At 43.2% G+C, this 16,601-nt stretch overlaps 1 protein-coding gene across 1 annotated transcript in view; it reads left to right on the forward strand.

The window, feature by feature from the left end:
- Positions 1–16,601, forward strand: part of Crybg3 (crystallin beta-gamma domain containing 3) — a 111,067-nt gene that overhangs the window by 36,948 nt on the left and 57,518 nt on the right. Inside the window, 9 exon segments of the mRNA XM_028879448.2 lie at positions 1,995–2,283; positions 2,286–2,424; positions 6,964–7,335; positions 7,337–9,755; positions 9,757–12,687; positions 12,690–13,085; positions 14,504–14,548; positions 14,825–14,940; positions 16,239–16,386. Coding sequence (XP_028735281.2) covers positions 1,995–2,283; positions 2,286–2,424; positions 6,964–7,335; positions 7,337–9,755; positions 9,757–12,687; positions 12,690–13,085; positions 14,504–14,548; positions 14,825–14,940; positions 16,239–16,386 — 6,855 coding nt within the window.

Here is a 16,601-nt window from a genome sequence, read left to right on the forward strand (position 1 = left end):
CAATGGCTACAGTATCTCAGGCGTCCCAGAGATCAAGCGAGGATTGATTAATGGCACAAGTCGCTCAGTGTTCTGCCAAGCAAAGAGCAAGGCCGGGGCAGCAGCCCAAAGATGAGGGTCCCAGAGACATGAATGAAAAGGAGACCTCAGACTGCAGTCGTGGGGAATGGCTGAGGGTGATAGTCAGTGATGGGGGCCAACATTAGCTGATAAAGACCATGGACGGGGGTACCCCCACTTCCAAGGACACCAGAAGGACACCAGATGATCAATGGTTGCTCCCAAGGGTGCAGGGACCTGTTTACACTGACTGGTTAAGGGACCTGTTTATGCTGACTGGTTAAGACGATATTGTACGGAGCCCTTCTGTGGCTGGGCAGGTGGAAGGTGGGCAGTTGTGGATGAACCAGCCTTGGTTCAGGATCCCAGCACAGGGCCCTGGGAGGGCCTACTTGGTTACAGCACCAATATTAGGCATTATTTCCCAGGTGTGAGAAAACACAAGGTACAAAGGAACCCACTATAAGAATTTTATTAGGGAAGGGAAAGGGGGAACGTGTAAATAGGCCTACCAAAAAGGGAAGTGCAGAAGAGAGAGTTGGAGAGTGGGTGGAGTCTGCTTTTATAGGTCACCTTGGGCATGCATATATGGGCTTAGGTAGCTACGCCATGCATGTACATAATTATGTGCTCTCGTGCTGCACAAATGTAGAACATTTTTCCTAACTCCTGGACAGCGCGTGTGCAGTCAGTAGCTGGGACGTGACTAGGAATAATAACAATCAGTGGTTAGTGGAATGCCCTTTTTAAGCTGTTTTGGGCTTGGATTATAACATGGACAGAGGTGAACAAATGACAATTATGATAGCTTTGCTGTCTTGAAGACCAGCTTCTTGTAAAACTTTGTCATGTGACCCTGCAGTTCCCCTAGGGTGGTTTTACCTTGATCTTCTGATCTTTTCCTGACTCACACTTGAGGTTTCTTTTTATGAGGACTCTTGAGCATGGTGAGTGACAGATACTTTTGGGTGTGCATTCCATTTCCAAGTATGCAACTATGTGAGCAAGCATGTTTAGGAGGCAGGGTGAGTTGGCACATTTGCTTGAGGCTTTTGGCATCCCGGCAGAGTGTAAGGTGAAATGCCAGCACATACTTTGCTCTCCTGGTTTAATCTTAGCTCGAGCAGTTCTCATGAATGTTTGTATGCTTTACTGACAGTTGAATTTGGAGCAGGTAAAATGCCTCTGAAAATGTTCAGTGTCTTCAAAGAATTCCCAGTACACTCCTTCTTTTGCATGGAATTCCCTGTCACGACTAAATGTTTTACCATAAAGGGTCTCAGTGGGCCTTTACTCTGAATTGGGTGTACCATGTTATGGTCTTTCTTGACCACCTAGGGGAACAGTTTTTCATACTATAACAGCATCATGAATTAATACCATGCTGAAATGATACAGTAAGGGTGGGTTTATATATCTAGTGACTGAGTGTTTGAAGTAATACCCTCAAGCTCTACAGTAGTCAAGGGCATATTTGAGTACCTGTAAGCTTTGCTGTGATCTGTTCCTTATGTCCATTCTCACTCTTTTCAGTTTTCCATCTTCATTAATTTCCAGTTACAGTAAACTCCTTAAAAGCTAATGCCTCACTATACACACAGGAAGAGGCAGACAGACAGACATTCCATAGCCAACTTTTAGGTTCCCTTCAGGGGTTCGCTTCCTCTAAGAAGCATCACCTAGTTACAACCTCTGCTGCCATCTCCTCCAAACCTGGACTGGTTACTCCTGTTTGGGGTGTTGGAGGCACCATATGTCTCCCTTTGTGATGCTAATACGCAGCTTTATTTAAGCGGCACAGAGTCTGATCTAAAGGTTGTAAACAGCGTGAAAAGCAAGCTGAGGGTTTGGGTCACATGCGTGTCCCTGGCCTCCGCCATGCACTAGCTGTCCAGTTAGTCTGTTATGATGATGTTAATTTATTTTGTTTTCAGATTCCCCAAGGTGAGGACCGAGGGAACCATGCCGAACAGCCTGCCATTCTTCCAATGCTGGATGATCCCCCGAAGCCAAATGACCTTTCTAATTCCACGTCCGATGCCAAAACAGGAGAGAGTGAGCGACAGCCAAAAGAAAGCTTTTTTCACTTTCTTGGGAACTTATTCAATATCTCAGGAAAGTCGTCTCTTGGGGAAGTTAAGCAATCTTCTTTCAAAGATGACCAAGATAAATCTGAGAAAGGCCCACAGGCTCCCAGTGGCCCTTCTGAGGAGGGGATCCTCAGGGGGAGGAGACTGCCGGCTGCCCCGAGATGATTCCAGTGCTTCCTGTGGACGAGCCAGAGTCCAACTCCTCAGAACTGTCTGATGCCTTTTCTTTGGATACAACACAAGACAGCGAACAGGAAACCGCTGATACGCCAAAGTAAGTTTGAAAGTTATTTGGGCAACAAACAGAAAGAAGAAAACCCTAAGTTTTTGGACCTAGCTTTATGGGCCTGCGTGGTAGTCCTCATTAACTGAAGGACTTGGAAAAGGTGTTCTGTAATATTCTTCCCTGCCAGATCCCAGATGATGTGATAGTGTATATTCTCTGTCCCTAGGCTTGTTGTGCCCCTTTAGGGGGTAGTGCTACCACCTTATTAGTGCTAAATTTGGCTTAGTTGAAGAATTATCTTAAATTCAAGATTCCCTTGCATGGGCATTTCCAACTGTGAAGTGCTACTGTGTCAGGACAGGGAGTGTGTGCTGCTTTTGTGCACCCAGTAACTGATGGTCAAGATCTGTAGTCCATTACTTCAGTGTCCTCTCTCTCTTTCTCTTTCTTTCTGTTCCTCCCTCCCTCCCTCCCTTCTTCCCTCCCATCCATCCATCCCTCCCTCCCTCCCTCCCTCCCTCCCTTCCTTCCTTCCTTCCTTCCTTTTCTTTCTTTTGTTCCTACTCTTCCTTCTGTTTGGTGGAATCCAATTAAAGGGGTTAAAAATAAATCAACTCCATTCATGAAACTGGGTTTATGAACCTCTTACAGAGCTCTAAGAAAAGACGCTTGTTTAAATTTAAGGAGCATTTCAACCCCCGTTTTTTTCTTTGATTAAAGAACAGGTATAAACTTGTTTTTTATTACACTCAAATATACTAGACAGAGTATTTTCCATCCCCCATATTGTTGGGACTATGTCAAGTACTTTTCCTTTCCTCTTTTTATTTATTTATTTTTTTTTGGAGGGCGGGGGGGGGGGGGGTTCAAGACAGGGTTTCTCTGTGTAGCTTTGCACCTTTCCTGGATCTCGCTCTGTTGACCAGGCTGGCCTCGAACTCACAGAGATCCGCCTGCCTCTGCCTCCCGAGTGCTGGGATTAAAGGCGTGCGCCACCACTGCCCGGCCCTTTCTTTCCTCCTTGACTAAGACTCTCCTCTGATGGAGAGAGAAATGCTTTAAGCATCTATGCCATTAAACAAAAGGTCTCTACTGAGGAGTAGAGATAGTCCCTGTGCCTTCATGTTGGTTAATTTCTGTTATTGGGTTTTTTTTGTTTTTTTTCCCCACAGGTTCCCAGTCATCATGAAAAGCTGTTTTGTCAAGTAGCTCTTTTCAAAAAACCAACTTTGTTAGTTGTATTGCTTTTCTTTACATAAAACAGTTAAAAATCTTCCCTATCATGAAAGAGAATGTGCTTTGAAAGAAAATCAATATTGCTTCAAGAGTAACTTAGTCATGTTTTTCCAAAACCAGTTATTAAATCTGTTTTCTAAAAGCCTGATTGTTATTTGCAGGCTGCTAGAATTTTCTTTGGTAAACGATATGTCTTTAGCTGAAATACCAGGTATATCAGGTTTATCCATACTGTAGCATGTACAGTATCCATACTGTGTACATTGTCACCCCATAGAAAGGCTGAGGAAACGTTCACAGGATGTAGTGCTGTCTTGGGCATGTAGGCCTGTTTTTGTAAACACCTGTAATCTCTTAGTATTTTTACTTTATTTGTATAATTTGGGGGGGGGGTCATATACTTTTTGGATAAAGAATAAGCTGTATATCACATGCATAATTACATATATGAAATTCTCTTTTCTCTGTTCAGCTTGTGAAAGATAAGCCTTTTAGCTTTTGTTTGTTTGTTATGAGACTAATTTAGCCTTGGCTATGTAGAGCAGGCTGGCCTCAAACTCAGAGTTAGTCCTGCCTCTGGTTCCCAAATGCTAGTACTGAGTACCACCATGCCCAGAGATAAAGTCACATGTTTTTAGCAGCTCTATTTTATTTAAGAATAATGAGAAAATAGGATCTTTTTATGTTCTTGTCATTATTCAGCTATAGTGATTCTGCTGTAACCTGTGAGACAACAGTGTAGAGAGTGGACGGTGGTGGCCGACGGACACTTTAAATCATGCAGGATAGCTGCTCCGCACTCACTGAAGCAACTAATTATAACGCATAAAGCCAGGCTTGCGACTTTGATGTTCAATGCTTTAAACATGGCAGCTGCTTAATATAATGAATGCACACTTGAGTTACAAATATGTAGTCTTTCCATCCAGGGTGCCGCAGAAGATGATCTGGTTAGAATTTTAAGCCAAGACATTAAAGTCATCGTAGTTGAAATTATGCAGAAAGTCCTAAAAATATAAAAGTATAATACTGATTCCCCCTCAATGTTCCAGAACTATACAAGACATTGTTATAATAAGTTTGTAATTATTGTGCAGGATAAAATGCTTTGAGATCTAGTTCAGACAGAGCTGGTTACAAGTTCCCTACACTTACTGTACATGATAAATAAAGCTCTGATTCCTATGTATTATTTCTTGTTTCATTGGTGTCATATACATTCCTTTAGTTACCCATTTCTGAATTTGGGTCATATTTTGGAAAAAAAGGTATAGTCTATTGAAAATAGGTTTTAAGTATATATAGTTTTATAAGGATAATATAGTTTTAAGTAACATTATAACTTTAAAAGAAAAAAAACATGATAGAAGCTGTTCTTTGTCCTGATATCTGGATGTATGTTGTTCTGAAAGGTTCTTATATTTTCTGAAAAACTTATTACGTATGCTGATATGGGGTTTGCCAGTAACACTACCTTTATCTGTTCTTGCCTGTTTTTATTTTATGACTGTTTTGAATATTCTGCATGAATATTCAAATATGATTATTTTGAGTATGTATGACTATTTTGCCTGCATGCATGTCTGTGCACTATTTGCCTGCCTGGTCCCTGCAGAATTCAGGAGAGGGTGTTGGCTCCCTCGAGACTGGAGTAAGGGTGGTTGTGAGCTGCCACATGGGTGCAGAGAATGGAACCAGGGTCTCCTGCCAAAGCAAGTGCTCTCAATCATGTGCCATACCTCCAGCCCCTGTTTGTGTCTTCTTACATTTTCTTAGAAAGACTGCCTTATGCAAAATCAGGCTTTGTTTAATAATTCTTGGATCTTGTCTGAAACTCATGCTGTAGCTTAAGCCACTATTGTAGGGACCTAGTTTGGTTAATTTATAATGGACAGTAAAACTAATGAATGGAACACACTTTTTTTCTTGTCTACAGTTACGGCATGGTAAGATTTTAGGAGCCAGCATTTATATGAGGTGAAATAAACTAGTTCAGCTAAAACTTAAGATATATTTAAGAGATATAAAATTTAAGATGTATGCTGAAGTTTTTATATGCTGAAGGAGAGGTACTTGGCTCTATCATTGGCTTTATCATTGAGATATATCTAGCTTCCTTAACATTGCTTTAAAAGTAAAGATGAACTGTATTTTTAAAGGTATTGGAATACTAACTAGATTTTTCCACTTTTCATATGGATTCTATAGTAATATTTTAGATTATGGCAGGTGCTACCTGAAAAAGTCACATAAAGAATATTTCCACCATTTATCTCTATATTCAGGGTCCCGCATTTTAATATGAATTTAGAACTTAAACACTTCAATATCACTCTTAAGAATCGAGACATTGGGGACTGGAGAAATGGCTCAGTGGTTGAGAGCGTTTGCTGCTCTTGAAGAGAACCTAGCCTTGGCTCCTAGCACCCAGGTCAGGTGGTTCACAAATACCTACACCTCCAGTTCCAAGGATTTGATGCCATCCTCTGATGCTCACAGGCACCTGCATTCACACGGCACACGTACATACGTTCAGACACACATACATACACATAAAAAGTAAATCACAAATACGGTAATTAGTCCGAGGAAGATTGCTTAACATTTAGAGTAATTATTAGGTCGATTCTTCACAGCAAGTGTGACGGTGAGAACATCAGGACCTTCCTGCTTCAGTTGGTCCTCCAGCCCTTCCAGAACTCCACTGTGATGTCTGCATTCACCTAGGCAATGTAGGACTTACTACAAGTTGAATATTTGAAAAACGTAATGTGAGAGGAAATTGCCCGGAACTCTATCATTGATTGAATTAATGCCTATTCAGTGTTAACTGTGAGTGACAGGCACATCTTGTTTTTCTCTAAAACTTCTCCAACTTGTGCACCAAAGCGTTGCCATTCAAATTCACAGGAAAAAGTAGAGACATAGATGCTTCTGGTGTTTTGATTTGTTGGAGGAATCAGTAAGTAATATGTAAGCTTAATGGTACCAACATGAAGCACAGCCATTGTGCTCCATTAGGGTAGGATGTTTGGGGATTAGAACAAGAACCCAGGGCTTGGTTTGTCATTCTGTGTTCTTTCTATTACCCACAGTTAGAAATGCATATGCAGTGAGATGCAAAGGAACAGTTCTAAGGAGCTCAAACATTAATGCAGAGTTAATAATTACACCCTGCTTGTCAAATCTTCAATATTTATAATAAAACAGGCAAACTTTATAACTAAAATTTCTAGACTATTCTCTAAAACTGAATACATGGGACGTGGTATTTGAAGGATATACTTCACGCTTGCTGGTATACTGTTATTACTTAGTGTTGCCCGATACCCATGCTGTCTCTTTTCACAGGAAAGACACTGTTGGTAAACCAGAGAAGCCTTCAGTAACATATGCCACATATCGAGGCCCCACACAAATCAGGAAGTACTTGACGCAACAGACGGTGCTGGAAACTGTGAATCACTTAGACAGAGAAGACGAAAGCTCCGACTCAAGTACACACGCACACTTTGGCTCTAGAAGTATGATGGACACTGTGATGGCCCCATTGTCCTCAGCCAGCAAAGAGGTCGCTACAGAAGGATGTTTGCCTGGAGGTCCCTCAGAAGTCTCTGGCTGCAGCCAAATAAGTCTCAACACAGAAAGCCATCTGGAAGATAACCCAGACTTGCAGATGATTGCTTCATCTAAGACGATTTTAGATAAAAATAGCCATGGAGGTTCTGGGGACGTTGGGCCTCCCCTCTTCCGTGTCTAACCCCAGCTCTGTTGTTGGGGAATCTGACTCACAAACTACTGAGAGGAGTTTGGTATGTCCGTCGTTGTTTATGGGAAGTCAAAGCAGCCAGGTCCCTTGTCCAGAATTTCAGAGAAAAACCGCAGCAGAGAAGACGTTGAGAGAAAGCAGCTCCACGATGAGTGATGGGATGTCAGTGCCGAGAGAGGGACACGTTGAGCCTCGGAGACCTGCTGTTTCTGATTTCCCCTGTCGTAAATCTGATGGGAGTGACATTACCAAAGTGGAAAGTCCAAATTTGTCAAGTCCAAATCAATCAATTAGGCACGAAGATGTACGGTTGCCAGAGAGTAACTGTTGTGACAAGCCAGCTGCCGAGGGCCCATCCAGGCAGAATGTCAATCACACCAGCATTACTGCTCTCCAGGGACATGCCGTGACAGGCTCAGAACTTGTTAACGAAGGAAAGGAGTTACCTGCCCGAGACTCGCAGAAAGATGTGGTCTCAGAAATCACGCAAGAAACAGAAGGTGCCTCGGGGGGTGAGCCCACAACTCTAAGTCATGCAAGAGCTCCAGAAGCCAGAATTGAGTCCTTACCCAAAGATACCCAGCCACTGTGTGAAACAGAAACCAAAAGGCTTGGTTTGGTGCTACCTGTCAAAACTCACAGGATGGGAGAAAATCAAGAGGACCCCGGTTGTGTGAAGTACATGAATGACTCAGCAGGTGTAGCATGCGTAGAAAGTGAGATAGCACCGGAACTGAATCCTGTTTCCGAATCTGCTTTTCACACAGAGAATCCACAAAAAGCCCAAGTGTTCCCTGATGCTGAGACACCCCTTAACCTTGACTGTAAAACTTGTGATTGCAGTGTCTCACCTCCTCCTGCCTTGGCTTCTGGAGTCGACACGCTCTGCGGGACGGGTTTCCCTGGTTTAAAGAGGGAGCTGTCTCTGTCCAGTGAAACTGGACAGGGCGACATTCTCTCTCATCCCCGTGAGTGTCACGCTGTGGGAAATCATTCTGAGGCTGCAGATGGGGCGAATCCTGCCCTTCCCCTTGGACATGCATCTGTGATTGTTGAGTCCAACGAAACCCTTCCTGATAGTGAAAAGTGCAAGTTTCCTTTAGGTCCTACAACCACTGGCACTCATTTAGCTGGGGTGGATCTGTTGGACTTGGAACATGGAGGTGTCTCAGAGGACCACAATTCTGTCTTATCTCATTGTCCCAACAAAGCAGAGTTAATGTCCTCAGACACTAGAGCAGGTAGCCCCGCAGCAGAAAAGTCTGATTATCTTTCCTTGGGAACCCAAACTGCTAAAATGCCACTCCAAGTGGAGGATGATGCTCAGAGTGGCTTCCCTGTTGCCTCGCATTCTAGAAAAGGAAAAGCCTTGTCCAAGCTTTCTGTTTCTCCAGCAGAACCCAGAGACATTTCTCAGGAGGAACTTTCTTCTCCTCAGTTAACAGTTGCAAGTGAGCTAGCTGAGACTGTTTTATCAGAATTAAATTCTCTAGAGATTGAAAAGGACAGAAATGGGCAATCAGTGCACCACAAAGAGATTAAAGAGATGTGTTTAGGTGGTGGCCTTAAAGAGAATCAGCAGGCTGGGATTTCTCCTTCCTCTCGATGTCACAGTGTACAAGAAACAGAGAAAGACACCCTAGACGACCCTGCTTCTCTGCTCAAAGTCAATCAGCCTGGGATTGTACCTCTTGGTCCAGAGGAAGAATCCACGAGGCCCATAGCACAGAATTGTAATGCTAACATGGGCATAATCAGTCCATCTTTAGCTATTTGTATGACTGAAAAGAGTTCTAATGTCTCTAAAATGGAAGATCTGAGTTCAGATAATATTTCTCCAAAGTTCCAAGAAACCGACAACACACAAGGATATTCATCTTTTCTGGGTTCTGATGCCTATTTGGAGAAAACCGTGTTTACACCCGAGGACCCTGGCTCACTCCATGTGCCCTCTCTGCTGAGCTCAGAAGGGGAAGCCTCATCTCACAGAGAAAACTCTCCTCTCCTGAGTGCCGGGAACGCATCTTCCTCCTCTTGCCACTCAAAAGGAGATAGCACAGCAGCCAACTCGCATGACCCCCCAGGGCATTTTGATTATTTACAAGTTACTGTAAATCTCACACATGAAGGTGCTTCTGTTACTGACCGGCTGGACCATAGTAGCTCTTATCTGGAATTAGAGACGCGCAGCCCAAAAGGGGCAGAAGTGATGCCCTGTCAGGGATATCTGGGGACGGAGACTAGGAAGGTACCTCTTGATTTCCCAGCCACTGCCTCCTTTGGCAGCCCCATGAAGGCAGAGACAGGAACAGTTGCTGGGGCGCCAGTGTCAGTTAACAGCTCATGCCAGCAGTGTTCTGAAGCCTCTGCTGAACCGGACAGAAGCAGGGAGACGAGCACATGACCAACTTTTACTCAAAAGTGGTTTACTCTCAAAAGCTGACACGTTGATTGAGGAGATTGTCAGTTCTGCCAGGGAAGAACTGAAATCCAGACATACGGTTGGTACCTGCCAGGGGCGTCCAGCCAAAGATGACGTCCTGAATCCAGGGACTGTGAAAGGAGAGATCCCATCCGAAGTGGCGTTAACAGGGATCCAACCGAAAGAGTGTTTGGAAGAGAGCAGTGTGGGAAATATGTCAGAAGTCGAAGAAGAAGAGAAGGACAGTGTTTCACCTGCAGTTGGTGAGACAAGTCTCCTTTTTGATTTTGATAGTGTGGATATATCTTGTTTGTTAGAAGAACAGAGCAGTGAACTAGTCAATGAGGTTATTTCTGCAGCCCAAGAAAATTTGACAAGTGATGATTTCAGTGACCCTGAAAATACCTGGGCTTCTGAACCTCAGGCTAACACTTCAAGGATTCTGAACAGTGGTGGCATTAAACCACGTGATATAGTTAGGGAGTTCTTGGTATCAGAACAGGCGGTAAATCAAAGCACGTGTGAAATTAGTGAAAATAAAGTATCAGGTAAATTCTCCTCCATAAGTAACTTGGTTAGTGGCACCGAGTCAATTAAAGGAGAGATTGTTCCCTGTCAACAGTCCCCAGGTTTGGTAAGTGGAGCTGGACAGTCTGATATTATGAATTTGCAGGAATCAGAGACTATTTTGCAAGCTGAAGACATCTTCCAGACGCGGTTAGGTGACGGAGTATGGCCACGTGCATTCGTCAGCGAGGACTGTAAGAAGGCAGCAGAAACAGAGTGTGTGGGTAACCACACAATGGCAACAGACGGTGCCAGAACTCTTGTGTTAGATTTCAACATGCCTCCGTTTGCAAATGATGATGTCCACGTGCCCGGCACCTCCAAGAGCAGTCTGTCCGACAGCCTTGTATGCATATCTGAAAAAAGTTTGCCAGGACATAGTAAAAGCACACCCCTTGCGATGTCAGAGTTAGGGAAAGCACACAAAAAGGATAACGAAGTAAATGTAGGGAAACTCACGCTTATACCTTCCATGCTGGAGATGGGAAAACTAAGTAAAAGGGATGCTGAACTGAATATTAGGAAACATGAAGCAGCCCCTCTTATGTCACATAAAGAGAAAGCATGTAAGAAGGAGGCTGAATTTAACATTGCAAAAGCTGAGCCAGAGGTTGACATTCTTACAAGGGGAGGCGTCTACCAAATGGATGCTCAGATACATGCGGAAAGACCCGAGGAACTGCCTGCCACTTTGGGAATGGAGAAAGTTTATAAGATGGATAGCGAGGGGGATACTGGCAAGCCTGAGGTGATGCCCGCTATGTCAGAAATGAAAACGATCCATCCAAAGGATGCGGAGGGAGATATTGCCAAGACTGAGGTGACCCCTGTTTCAGTGGAGATGGGAAATATTTACCAGAAGCACGCCGAAGGGGACGTGGGGAAGACAGGGGTCGCATCTGTTATGTCAGAAGTGCAAAATATCTGCCAAACAGACGGTGAGGGGATCACTTCAGAAGCTGAGGTGGTGGCAGCCGTGACGTTAGGAACGGAAGACACTTACCAAGAGGACGAGGAAAGCGATGTTGCAAAGACCGATGTGATGCCTGTCGAATTAGAAATGGAAGATATTTACCCAAAGGACTCTGAAGGAGATGCTGACAAAACTGAATGGATACCTGTTAGGTTAGAAGTGGTAAATGTTTATCAGAAAGACGCTGACGGGGTTAGTGGGAAGAGAGAGAGGCCGGTGTCGAAAATGGCAAGTACTTACCGGAAGGATGCTGAAGATGTCCTGAGAAATGATGCGGCAGTCCCATTTGTGTTAGACATGAAAGGAACCTGCCACGAGACAGTCCATTCTTCCCTGGGGATTTTGGAAAACAGAGTGCAGAGAGGTACTGAACCATCAAATGGAACAACCGCGTCCGTGACTTCTAAGATGGAAATGGAAGTAACAGCCCCGGAAAATTCTAGAGGCAGCATTGAGAACCCCGGCGTGTTACCCACAGAGGTAGCCACCAAGAGAACAAATGGAACACCACCAGAGGTGACCATTTCGCAAGTGGAGGCCATGTGTCCTTTCTTACAAAGTGAAAAGGGTGTTCCTCCAGAGTACATGGAGAAGAGTGTTGAAGAAACAGACGAGCAGTCTGGTGAGGTAAAGGAAGGGCTGGTACTGCACACTGACCGAGTCGCTTCGCATTTCCGGGGCTATGAATCTCCTACGTTAAGTAAGGATTACGAGGGCTACCCAGCCTTGGCAATGCCAGATTTTCAAGAGGAGGACGCGGTAGTGAGGCTCAACCAGATCGTGTCTGTTACCGCAGTCTATGATAAGAGGAGAGATCTGGATTACATGGATGAAAAGGAAGAGTCGAACTTAGCCTTTATTTCTCAGGATGAACAAGACAATTCTTCCTTTACGATCTTGTATGAGGAGCCCCTTCAGGAGGAAGGCAAGTATGCTCCTACAGAACTAAGAGGAACACAGTCTGTCCTATTTCCTGACTCCTCGAACAGCATGCCTGGCCTAGCGTGTGAAAGGTCTGAGAGCAGAACTGACCTGGTCCATCATTTCGAAAAAGAAGGTAAACTGGGTGAGGCGTTTGATGGAGACAATTCGGAAATGTTCTTATCAGTGGAAGCCAAAAGGTACAAAATTTATCCATTAGCCCTGAGTCCCATTTACGAGGACGACAGTTCCCAGGAGGACGTTCTGTCCAGCGAGGTCTCGCCTGGTCACCACGGCTCCACGAAATCAAGGGAGAGTGCAAACCAGCCCTCGTCCGTCCTGTCCCTCCTACAGTCGGTGTCAGAGCGCTTACAGAGAAATTTCGATGGAGATGACAGACAGGTGGCTGAGGAGGAAGAGGAGGAGGAGGAGGAAGAGGAGAAGCAGCCGCTTCAAGTAAAGGTTTGAGAGCTGAAAGGAGGGAGCGTGTCACCTTCCATTTGGCAGATCCTTCTATCACTTTTTACCCTGATGATGACCTGGAAAGCGCTGGACTCTCCAAGTCCTATGTGGAGTCCAGGGAACCAACTACCTCCAATCCGCAGCTTAGCCTGTGGCCAGAAAAGGTGTCACTGCTACAGAAATCAGACCTGACGTCCAAGTTGCACTCTTCTCTGAAGAGTGCCTATCATCAGTACTTGCAGACTTCTAGGACTCATTCCTCAGAAACAGGAACCAGATTTGGTGGCGGCTTTCAGGAACCAGTGTCCAAATACTTCCGTGTCCAAGACCATGCAGGCAGATTGAGTCCGTATAGAAAGGTAAGTGACTGTGATTTCTAGCTATTGATGCAGAACTCTAGGTAGTGAGACTGTCTGAAGGCTTATAAAGAGTGCCCATGTGTTGAGAGGAGCACAGTAGTGGAGGCCTGGACTCTCAGGAGGTGAAGACAGGAGAATTGCAAGGTCTAGGCAACCACGATAAAGGACCCTGTGTCAAAAGAAAAGAAATAAAAAGAGCTGTGTGTGTGTGTAGATCAATGGTAGAGTGGTCGCCTAGCATACACACACACCAGTTACTTTGAGGAGTAAGTTTCAGGATTTTTTTTAGAACTTGAGGATTATGACATGTTTTATATAGCGTATGTTTTAGTTATCTGCTAACAACAAGAAAACAAAATTGCTTAGAATGTAGAGGCCCTATTAATATAAACCAGTTCTTTCACAGTCTTTGGCTAATATTTCAGTGTAAATGAAGTGGTAATTTACTGAATTTCTCAAGTTACCATGTATGATAATATTATTTATGTCATGAAAATTTCTGTTCAGTAACATTTTTTTACCTCTCTGCGTAATCACATCCCCTTTGGAGAAGCGCTTCTCACAAGGTAGGGTGCTAAGCAGCCTCATAAGAAAAACAAAATTAAAAGCCAAATCATAGCTGGAAAAAAAACGCTTTCAGCTTCAGTTAACATTTTTCCTTGGCTTAGAAATACTCAAATGTCTAACATGGGATATTGTTTGAGCCTGGAGCTTTCTTTGTTGGCATTGCCAATATCATAGAACTTTCTAGAGAATCTTCAAGGCCTATATCTTAACCCTGAACTGCCTTAATAACTTAGTAATAGTTAGATACCGAGCAGTTACCCTAAAAGCCAAGATGATTTTTAAAATAAACGATGGTATTAGATGAAATGTTGGTTTTTTGATGCTCACTGCTTATCAAATACAGCAGACCCTCTTCATGGATGCAACCATCTGGGTTCTGTGTTTTCCGCTTTCTCTCCACACTCCTATACTTTTCCCTTCTTCCACCCCAAGGGACTATCCAGGCAGCTCTCTTCCTGGAATATTTCCTCCGTTGTTATTTACTCCAGTTTTTCACTCTTTAAAATCCTGTTCTTTTAAGTTCCTTAATGCCACTCATTCCAAGAAGCCCTTTCTGAGCCTCCTCGCTAGCCCACAGCCTCTGATCCCTGCTGGGGCCATGTCCACGTTTTAAACCATTATTGGAGCGTGATCGTCTGTTGGCTCCTCCAAGCTGTGCACTTCTTGAAGGCAGGAACGTGATGTTACTTTCTTCTATATTTACAGTTTGTTTTTCTAGTCTAGTCTACATGGCATGGTTATCTAATAAGTGTGTGACAAATTGGGTTTATAACTATGAAGAATGTGAACTCTGTGTGTAGATTCCTTCCCCAGTTATATCTCACTTAGTTCTTCCACTTTTACTATTTCAGAATGTTGACACAAAAACTCTGAGGTGTAACCCAAGGCCTGGGAAGGTAAGCATATTGTTGTCTTGTGGTCTGATATAATTGCTGAAACTTTGGTTGCTTCAAGGCGTGTGGAATTGAAGACAGTACTTTTTGACTGACTTAGACAGTGAGAGTTTTTAATTTTTTTTTCAACTTAAGGATTGAACATCTGCAGTAATTACTGCACACATTTGCTTCACTCATGCAGGGAATTTTATTGTTTATGTTCTGTGACGTTTTGAACTTTGCTATGCATTCTTAAAATTCGTCACCCTTCCCACCTCTGTTTGCTGTATGTTGCAGATGATTATCTATGATCTCCATGGAAGTAAATATAAACAAGAGGTCTACTGTAATGTTCCCGATGCTACCACGTGGTCTTTCCCAAACGGGGCCCTGATAAAAGTTGTAAGGGGCTGGTAAGAACCTTCTGAACTGTTACAGCCTAGTGTTTCAGATTAACCATGACTTCTTACGTTTGTGCTTTTTGTACTCTTTGTTAACGTCATATTCTCTTTCCTCATTTTACTAGGGTATTTGAAACATCACTGTTTTAGAACTCATTCCTTTCATTCACTGTGACATACTACATAGGCTGTTTTTAGTTCTTAATGCCTGCAATGGATGGCAAGAACGGATGTGTACCACGAGGGTCATTTTACAGTTGTAGTGTTATCTGAATAGATTTGCAAGTCAAGATGAATGAAACATGGCTTTGAAAATATGAGTTCAGAGTTGTGGGAAGCTGTGGAATGTGAAGGCCACGTGGAGTCATTTGTATAGTTGACATGCTCAACAACTCAGGAATTCCTAGTGTGGTCTAAAAATGAGGGAAAACCTCCTTTGTTCTTACGGACACTGCCCCATGGACATACTGGAGCCAGAGTTTCCGTGTCCAGTGTTTAGGTTAGCCCTGGTCAGTATGTGGGCTGTAAACAATGTGTTGTCTTCATGAAAGATCTGTAGTATCCAGTGATAGAAAAATTAAGATGGAAACATATCTTGGAGTCCTTAAATTATTTTTATATAAATGTAAAGTTTTGTGTATGTGACATACTAAAGTGTATTTGTGCATAAATACGTATTCAGGCCTCTATTGTGATACAGTGTTTCAAATTGTATTTAATGTTTTTCATTTCATATTTATGAGTACTTTGCCTATGTGTGTGTTCATGCACCACATGCATGCCTGGTGCCTGTGGAGGTCAGAGGAGGGTGCTACTGGAGTTATGCATGATTGTGACCCATCATGTGGGTTCTGGGAACTCTGCAAGAGCAACAAGTTCCCTTAAGTGCTGAGCCATGTCTCCAGCCCCGTCCCATTTTCGGTGTTTTTATTTCTAATTTGCACAGATATTTTTAAACGTGTTAGTCTGTATTATTATTTCAAAAGTACCATTATATGCTAATCGCAGGAGCTAACCTAGCTTTAAAGAATGCATACAGTGCCGGGCGCTGGTGGCGCACGCCTTTAATCCCATCACTTGGGAGGCAGAGCCAGGCGGATATTTGTGAGTTCGAGGCCAGCCTATACAGAGAAACCCTGTCTCGAAAAACCAAAATAAATAAGTAAATAAGTAAATAAAAAATAAATAAATAAATAAATAAATAAATAAATAAAAATTTTTTAAAAAATGCATACAGTGATCTGGGACCTACTCAGTACCCTTTGTTAGAGAAGTCGGTTCACCAGCCCCTTGTGCTTCTGTTTGCTCAGCTGGATTCTGTATGAGAAGCCCTATTTCCAAGGTCAGAAATGTGTGTTGGAAGAAGGGGAAAAGGTGTTAAATCGGGACTGGCTCCTCCAGAACAAGAAGCACCCAGAAAGAAACTTTGTGCTGGGCTCTATCAAACGCGTCTTAAAGGTAAAGCAGCCGTTCATGTTCCGTTATTTTTATTTTTATTTTATCAAGTAGTAAAGTTGGGCTGTGGCCTAACAGTGTTAAGAAATAGTTGTGCTCATGTATTAATCTTCCTATTTCAATTTATACATCTCAGGTGTTTAAGCCAATGACTTAAAATTAAAAAATGTAAACTTGCAAATTTAATAATTTAAAATGATAACTTAAAATATATATGT

Source organism: Peromyscus leucopus, chromosome 12, assembly GCF_004664715.2.
Source record: "Peromyscus leucopus breed LL Stock chromosome 12, UCI_PerLeu_2.1, whole genome shotgun sequence".
Taxonomy (NCBI): Eukaryota; Metazoa; Chordata; class Mammalia; order Rodentia; family Cricetidae; genus Peromyscus; species Peromyscus leucopus.